At 49.4% G+C, this 8,980-nt stretch overlaps 1 protein-coding gene across 7 annotated transcripts in view; it reads left to right on the forward strand.

The window, feature by feature from the left end:
• NRBP2 (nuclear receptor binding protein 2) overlaps positions 1-8,417 on the forward strand; it is a 66,345-nt gene extending 57,928 nt beyond the window's left edge. For 6 of the 7 annotated variants that reach the window (XM_075063362.1, XM_075063365.1, XM_075063364.1 and 3 more), the window contains 4 exons: positions 758-811; positions 3,433-3,496; positions 4,683-4,738; positions 6,033-8,417. In XM_075063362.1, the coding sequence (XP_074919463.1) occupies positions 758-811; positions 3,433-3,496; positions 4,683-4,738; positions 6,033-6,101 (243 nt within the window). In that variant the 3' untranslated portion in view covers positions 6,102-8,417. Of the gene's footprint in view, positions 1-757; positions 812-3,432; positions 3,497-4,682; positions 4,739-5,801; positions 5,943-6,032 lie in introns of all 7 variants that reach the window. The other variant, XR_012655408.1, reaches the window with a different exon arrangement.
• The last annotated feature ends 563 nt before the right edge of the window (positions 8,418-8,980 follow it).

An 8,980-nucleotide genomic window follows, 5' to 3' on the forward strand; every position in this document is an offset into this window, starting at 1 on the left:
GGTCCAGTCTGGTCCATTCCCTTTTGGTGCACTAAGCACAACCTAGTATACCAGAGGTGAGAGCACAGGGGATGAGAGCCTACCTGGTTTTAGGCCTCAGCAAATACAAGAGGTCCTTCAGTTAAACTTTAATCCCTAAAAGGCCCGGATTCGGTAACAGCCGTACGAATTGCAAACAGTTCTACTCGTCTAAAAGCAGAAATAATGGGCCTTGTTGTTTTTGGGGGGACCAGAGTGCCCCAAAACACTATATATTTTTGGGTGGTGGCAGCTTGTCAGATCTAAGCTGGTAATTAAGCTTAGAGGAATTCATGCTAGTACCTCATTTTTTGGACTCTAAGGTTCAGATTGGGGATAGAATACTATGACAAGGGCTGTAACCTCTCCTGCTTCAGGGGGGAGCCAACCCCTAACAAACGGGGATAGGAGATTTTCCTTGAGAGGAAAGTTACTCCATAAGTGTCCCCTACACAGTGTTCTGGCACCTTCCTCTTAATCAGCACGTGCTGCCCCTGGCAGGGACAAGTACTGGTTCAGATGGACTCTGGGCTGGCCCAGTCTGGCAATTCCAATGCGATAGAAATGGGAGAGGGAATGGGAGAAGGTTTTAGGTGGCACATAGGCAGCTGGGGTTGTGAGATGTAAGTTGGAGGGGGGAAGTCAAGCTGCTTGGCCAGCAATATGGCAGAGCTGAGGAGGGGAGAACGCATATGTCCCGTGCTGTTCCCACGCTGATGTTTGTCTTGGTCTCTCCTAGGTGGTCCAGATGCAGTGTAGCATGGAGATGAATGAAGAGAAAGCCCAGTGGCATGTAAGTGATGAGCCCAGCAGAGCTCACAGCACTGGGCCAGTACCAGAGCATGGTCCTCTCGGTCTGTCCTTCCCCTTTTCCCTCAAACAAAGGTTGGTAGGACATTTGTTACAGTGGCAGGCAGGGGCCCACTGTGCAGGGTGCTGCAGAAACAGAGTCCCAGCTAGCGAGTTCCAGCAGGGTGCCCCAAAGAGCTCCCTGGTTTTAGGAAGACAGCTGGGCTGATGATCCAGGATAAGCGGCATGGAAGAAAGCAGAGACATATGAGGGTGGCGCTGGCACTGTTGGTGAGGCGATGCAATAAGAGCAGTGAAGGCTGATGGAGTGCTGATTACCAGTCTCTTAACGAGCAAAACGAGGTGATCCCAGCAGCAACCATCAGTAAAGCAGACTTCTGTCCCCAGTAACATACAACACTTGAAGATAGTGGAGCAAGGAACAGCACTGGAGGATTAAATCAGGCCAGGCAAACCTGACTGCCGCATTGGCTAGAATTAGTCAGTGGGGCAGAGACTGTCCTGATGTGTGTGGGCAGCACTTCTCGGACAGGATCAGCAGTAACAAGAACACAGCAGACTCCATCTAGAAGTTAGTAGAGCAGCTCCTCAGTCTGCGTCAGGGTCAAACTCCAGGGTCTCACATGTTGGCCTGTGCTTCCTCCAAGACCTGCTGTTACACCCTGTGCTCTGCCCGCTGCCGCTCACTGTTGACCCTGAGAATTCATTACACCACACCCTGTGCTTAGAGATGACCCCTCTTCTGTGCATCCAGTGCCAGCTCAGCACCTTCATTGCCTTCCCCAAGATTCACTGCTGTCACATAGGTTGTGTCTAGATGAGCAGGTTGCACTGGTTTAACTCACAGCAATTTTTAAACCAAAATAGTTAAACTGGTGCAAGCCCTTGGGTGGCTGCTCTTGGGAGTTGAAGAGAAACTGAAGTATGTTGCTCTTAAATCAAAATAAGTGCCCACATCAGGGTTAGCATCGGTTTAGCTAAATCAGCTTAAAATCATACCTTCAGTTAAACCAGTGCTGCTTTCTTGTGTAGACAAGCCTGAACCCAAACCCCAGATCTGAACCCTGCCAGCTGGGCCAGCTCTGAGTTTAGTGGGTGGCTCCTTTCCTATAATGGGGCAAATCCAAACATGAGGTGCAAACTCATGAACTATGGGAGGGGATCAAAATCCACAGACCTGTGTCTCTTTCTGTTGCTTCTCTCCTGTCTGTGGCCTCCCACACCTGGTCCTTGCAGTCTCCTGGTGTTTCTCCAAAGTTGACTGTAAGCTCCTTAGGGGTAGGGCCCTTGCCACCATAAGAACGGCCATACTGGATCAGAGCAAAGGTCCATATAGCCCAGTATCCTGTCTCCCAACAGTGGCCAATGCCAGGTGCCTCAGAGGGAATGAACAGAACAGGGAATCATCAAGTGATTCATCCCGTTGTCCATTCCCAGCTTCTGGCAAACAGAGGCTAGGGACTCCATGTGTTTTGTGGGGGCTGGACGCCCCCATGGTGTTGTATAAATCAGTACTTGTCATAGGTCTAATGCTGGCTGCAGCGTCTCTCCGTTCTGCTTGGCCAAGTTGTGTAGTCACACAGGAGCTAATATTAGCTAATAGGCCATGACCAAAGGGGGTTGGTAAATGGCCAGGAACAACACTGGGGGATGCTGGGACTAGAGCTGGGTCTCCTCTGGTCTGGAAGAGGAGAGCATAAGTTGCAGATGCTACCTAATGGGGCAGATTTGTGACCAGCAAAGTCAGAAAAATGCAGGGACCCGGGGAGAGCTGAGCCTTGGGCATGGAATAACAGCCTGAGACTCAGACAGTGCTCCTGGGGTGCGGGGAGATGCCTGGGAAGATGGACACAGAGAGAGACTTGGGGGTTGGGGGCAGCAAATCAGATCTGAGTCTGCCATGCGGTACAGCAGTACAAAGTCCAATAGGAGTGTGGATATGGATCCCTCTTCTCCAGGGTCCCATGGAGACCCCAGCTGGGATCCTGCATTCAGCTCCAGATTCCTCAGTCCCAGATGTTTCTCCTAGAACAAGGAGCGGGGTGATTCCTCTGCTGTGGTGCAAGTGTGCCTGGGATCCCTTGTTCATCTCTTTGGGGTTCTGTGATTCCAAAGGGACAGGATCATGGTTTGAGGGGTCTCCTTTAGAAAGAGGGAGCTGTATCCAGGATCCGGTGATTTTGATCTGTGGCTCTCTTATCATTGCAAGGACAATAATGACACTAGGGCTTGTTCTATTCAGCTAACATTCTCCTGAGGGATCCTTGGAGGGATCCTGAGCCCTTTATCCTCTGTGAGGAACTCCCAGAGCACTCACTGCAGCCTGGAGTGAGGTCAGAGAGGGAAAGACTTGGGATTGTTGCACTGGGCGGGGTGTCTCCGACCCTACCCTTCTCCCAGTGTAATGTAACATTTTAGCTGCGATAGAGGAATGGGCACATTCATTCCAGGCAGGGCATTCAAAGGGCATGTCTGATCGGCTGCCCGCGATCTCCTGCACCAGCACTACCCGCTACTCTCTGGTGCTGGCTGAAGGAGCTGCATGTTCCTCTCCTAAGGAGAAGCTGATGCTCTTTTCTAATATGCTCTCTCTTCCTGCTGCAGCTCACGCTCTTGCTAACCCTGGAGGACAAGCTGCACCGACAGTTGAGCTACGACCTGCTGCCAAGTAGGTTTATTTATAATTACCATTTCCTATTATTGACCTAGCAGTTGTGCCTGAGAGCCCTGAGCAGGGCTGGGCCCCCATGGCACAAGGCCATGCTCAGATTTACAGGAGGACATGGTCCTTACTCCAAAGAGCTCACAGGCTGTTTACAACCTGGTTTCCTTTCCTCTCTGTACTGGAGGAGGCAGTCTGAACCCTGCCAGCCAGGTGCAGGGTCCTGCCCACCTGTGTCCCCAGAGCAGTGGGTGTCCGGAGCTCACAGCCTTTGGGAGCATAGTGCAATGGCCATTAGGAACATTTATAGAATCATAGAAGATTAGGGTTGGAAGGGACTTCAGGAAGTATCTAGTCCCACCCCCTGCTCAAAGCAGGACCAATCCCCAACTAAATCATCCCAGCCAGGGCTTTGTCAAGCCTGACCTTAAAAACCTCTAAGGAAGGAGATTCCACCACCTCCCTAGTAACTCATTCACATTATCCTGATTAGAATTTCACCTCTGCACCCCAGTACTGTGATACCTGTCAAGAGAAGAGGAAGTAGGCAGTTTCTCCCCTGGGACAGCAGCCTTTTTCTGCAGCTTTAGTAAAGGGGAAAAGTCCATGGCTGAGTGATGAGCTGCCCTTGTATGGTGTGAAAGTTCGGGCCATTCATCCTGGCTCTGCTGCACAGCCCAGAGGTGCTTCTCTTCAGAGCATGCTCAGTCCCAGCCTGACTCATGGGGAAGACAGGAGCCCTCTGGAGGAAAGTGCATCTATCTTTATCTAGCACCCTGGAGTCAGAGTTCTTTATCTGGCCTCACAGACGGCCGAAAAGCCCAGGGCCAGGGATCTCCCTGCACAGGACTTGGTATCATAAAAGGCCCTTTTTGGTTTCTGAGCCAAAATGAGCCAAGAATGTCAAAAGGGCGTTCTGCTGAGATGACCATACTTTGCCTGGTCTGGGAGTGGAACCTGGCAAAGCTCATTCCACCCGGCACTTGGTATGAGGCCCACTCGGTGCTCACCTACACACTCTGTCTGCCCCATATTCGCATGGGCTGGTGCTCAGCCAGCCCTAGGCTCACTCCATCTGTGTCCCCAAAGCCAAATATGTCAGCAAAAGCTTCCAGCTGGGCTGTGTGCCAGGAGAGGTGCTCTCTGGAGCTGCATGAATTTCCTGTTCTCACAGTTAACCCTGTTTCTGCAGCTGACAGTTCCAAGGGCTTGGCCTCAGAGCTGGTGCACTACGGATTCATCCATGAGGTGAGCCTCCTCCCTTCTCCTTTAGAATCTGTGTGGCTCCCTCGGGCAAGGATCTGCTGCCAATATATTAACACAGGACTCTCTAATTCTCCACAACACCCTATACCTCAGGGGCACAAGGGCTGCCGAGGGCGAGGACCTGGGCCTGCGGAGTCCACTCACTTATTTTCCCATTTATGCAAGCTTGTTCTTATGACTGTGATCAGGGTCAGACAGGGCCAGTTTATGGTTGCATGATGAACCCACTACTTTTTACCACCCTGCCACTCTATGCCTATCTGCTTTGCTCAGGCCTCGCTCCAGGCTGCTCCAGTGACAGGAGTAGCCACATTATCATGGCATAAGGCACACAGTGAGTGGGACCAAATTTAAAAATGATTCTGGAGTATGAAACTAGAAGAGCTGCCTAGATCAAAGAGCCCAGATGAGACTCTCTGCCACCTCCTGCCTCCCCCAGAGAAGCACCCAAGCCTGCTGCTGCCCCAAACAGCAGTCACTGACCTTACACTGCAGTTTTCTACCTGGCCAGAAGATGGAATCAATTCCCTCACCATCAAACTTGTGCACAGCACATTTCTCTTCAGTGGCCCCAGAGCTAGGGAGGGGCCAGCTAGTTCAGCAGTCCAGAGCCAGGGGAATGCAGATGCTTCGAGTAGCAGAGCAGCCTGGAGGAAGCCTGGCTAGGAGGAAGCAGACACTTATTGTTGCCAAAAAATGGTGCCACGTTTTGGCCACGAGTTGGGAATTTGGAAATCGTAAGTGAAGTCTGGGCGAATTCCTCAATCTGAATCCTGACCCTACCCAAGCAGTTAGTCAGCTCCTTTGACAAACAGCTTTATCTGCTGGGCACTTGCAATACAGTGCATTTATACTTCGTTCCTGGACGAACATTTCTGAAAAAAATGTGTGACTCCTGGTACAATCCGTTGATTCGAAAGTCAAACAATTTTCTGTTAAGAAGCAGAGAGAAAAGTCTTTTACAAGTTGGTGATTTTGTGGGTGTCGTGGTGTGTGTGATCCTCTGCGGCAGGGAAATTAACCAATCCTTCCTTCACTTGGGTAGGAGAATGTTACCAGGAGGCTCCTGGCAATCCAATGACCTCTCTACAGCATCAGTTGCTCTGCTTACCTTACCTTTGTCTCTCTGGATCTCCACAGCCCTGTACATCTGCAGTCATGCTCACCAGGTCTTCTCTTCGCTAAGGTAGAGACATGAGGTGATAGTGAGGATTAGATGCAGGGAGTGCTCTCAGCTGCACCAAGCCTAATTAATCTGCTGATTCCTTTCTCCTAGGATGACTGTGAAATGCTGGCCAACTTCCTAGAAAATGCTTTTCACAAGCACCGGTCTCCTCCCTTGTGAGTCACCCCGATAAGTTCTGGGCAGACAGGTGCCCCCAAAAGAGGATGGGAACTGTGCCAGGCCAGAAGGAACTGTAGGGCTCTTTGATCAGGCTTTCCACTGCAGAGGTGACCTTGCTATTTGTTCCTGTCTGTATCTCTACTGTCCATCCAGTGTGATTCAGAATGAAAATGGCAAGAAGAGAAAGGACCAGCAAACATGAGGCATTACCAAGAACCTGCCAAGAATGTGCTCTCTAGTCTCCACTTCTGAAGGAGGCTATGGTGAGCGGTGAGGTGGTTTTAGGAGTGGAGGATCATGCAGGTTGGTAGGGTTTTTGAAGATGCAAGAGCCCACATTTGGTAAATTTACCTCTGGGAGCAAAAAGCACCTTCCCTGTGGGTATTGGGGGCCATCACTTTGCTTCCTCAGCTGGAAGTGGTCACAGCAGGGGGTGAAAGAGTGGGGGGAAGTGTAGGTTTGGGAGGATCTTGAGCAGTTTCCTGTCTGCCATATTCCACCCCTTTTCCAGACCTGATTCCTCCTGCTCTGCTGGATTCCCCCAGGGCAAAGGAGCCATTGCGATGCCTTATAATAAGAACTGGACTCCCTCTGCTAGGCTGAGGAGAGGACATTGTGAGCTTGACTGAAAGGGCATGGGAAGAAATTGCAGGAATCCAGAACCATCAGGTGGTTCATAAAATATGGACCCACAGAACCATTACTGATGCTGAACACAGCCTGTGTCATTTCAGTTAGTGAATTTTTGGAAGGCTAAAAGACAAAGTCCTAGGGAAAAGCCTTGATGTCTCTTCTCTGTTCTCCTGTGAAATGTGGAATTTCCATCATTAGACGGGAGAATGGGGGCAAATATAGCTGCTGATTTGTCAGGTTCAAGATTGGTGTATTATGCAAATAGGAATTGTGTATCAGCCGCTGTGCCATGCTGCTCTGCCTGAACATTGCTGCTCTGGGTGTACTGTTCACACTATGCCATATGAGCCATACTGCACTGACTGTATCATGCTATGCTGACTTTCTTACACTGTGCCTGATTCCCTGTCCAGTACTGTCTGTGTATGCTTTGCAACGCAGCACAGACTTCATCATAGTATGCTGGGTTTGCCATGCTAAGCTGCTTTGCCAAGCTGTCTTGGCTGTTTAATTACGTGGGTTTTCCAAGTTGTGCTAACTTTGCAGATACAGACATTTCAATGAGTCAACTGAAAAGAACAAACCACATCACAAAACATGATAACTGAGTGACCCACTTGGAGTCTTTGTGGATTGTTTACTCTCCCCATTACACAAAGAAGGGGTAAAGTAGCTTCCTCCATGTCCAACTGGCTTATCCAGAGTCAGGTACATTGAAATGCTGAACAAATTAGGTGGAGAAACATTCCCCTAATGCTCGGTTCAGTGGGGCTTTTCACTCTTTCTGCTTATGCCAGGACAAGTCTGGGCTTGAGTCTATGGAAATGCTGAAAGCTTTCTTTGTGCTGTGCTTGCTTCATGTCCCTGATGGAGCAATTAGCTCTAGTTCAGCTCCTAGGTTTTCCCCTTGCTGATTTCTTTGTATAACTAACAAGTTACAGCTTGATTTCTCTAGAGAATTTTCGTGCCAGTGACTTTGCTGTGTTCTGCAGTGGTGTATTCGTTCGCTAACCTCTACACAATTCCTAGAGTACATGATGCATTAGGCAAGGACGATCTGAGGTTAAGGGCTTGGCTACACTCGAAACTTCAAAGCGCTGCCGCGGCAGAGTTTTGAAGTGTGAGTGTGGTCCCAGCGCTGCACATACTCCACCTCATGGGGATTAGCTTGCAGCGCTGGGAGCGCAGCACTGTTTACACTGGCGCTTTACAGCGCTGTATCTTGCAGTGCTCAGGGGGCTTTTTTCACACCCCTGAGCGAGAAAGTTGCAGTGTTGTAAAACGCCAGTGTAGCCAAGGCCTGAGGAATGAAGCCCCACACCCTGAAAGAGCTCCAGCTCGTAAAACAAAACACTGCAGTCTGTCTGCTCAGCACCAAGGATTCTTGTGATTTTTTTCCTCAACACCCTTCCCCTCCTCCAAAGTATTTTTTTCTGGCAGAAGAACTCATTAAAAAAAATCGAGTGCAGAAGAAGCCAAAGGGCTTATAATCGATGTCCTAGGTACTTATATGGCCCCTATCCACCTAGTATCTGAGTGCCTCACACTCTTTAAATACAATGCTATGTGATTCACATTTGTGAGCCTGTATCTCATTCTGTAAGTGTGAAAAGGCACATGTCCAAAAGGGAAAGCTTCCAATTCTGTATTAACTGACTGATTTAAGTCTGCCAATCTTTTGCATCTGGTTTCCAATTTATTTCATGCTCACATGAACACTATACCAGGATTCACAAGACTAGAACAGGGTTCAAAAAAGAACTAGGTAAGTTCATAGAGGATAGGTCCATCAATGGCTATTAGCCAGGATGGGCAAGAATGGTGTCCCTAGCCTCTGTTTGCCAGAAGCTGGGAATGGGTGACAGGGGATGGATCACTTGATGATTCCCTATTCTGTTCATTCCCTTTGGGGCACCTGGCATAGGTCACTGTCAGAAGACAGGATACTGGGCTAGATGGACCTTTGGTCTGACCCACTGTGGCTGTTCTTATGTTCACATACAAGATGCTGAGCTGGTTGGTTTCTTCAAAATTAAAAGACAAATCTGAATTTTGATCTTACTTCTACCATTTTGCCACAATTAATTGTGACCCAACCTCTTCTGCAAAAATAGATTTTAAGTAGATTTGTAGATTATAAAGTCATCTGGGCTTACTGTGATCATATAGCCCAGCGGTTCCCAAACTGTGAGCTGTGGCACGCAGGCTCAGGTGGTCTGCCATCATGGGCGGAGTTTTGGAGGGCA

Source organism: Chelonoidis abingdonii, chromosome 2 (genome assembly GCF_003597395.2).
Source record: "Chelonoidis abingdonii isolate Lonesome George chromosome 2, CheloAbing_2.0, whole genome shotgun sequence".
Taxonomy (NCBI): domain Eukaryota; kingdom Metazoa; phylum Chordata; order Testudines; family Testudinidae; genus Chelonoidis; species Chelonoidis abingdonii.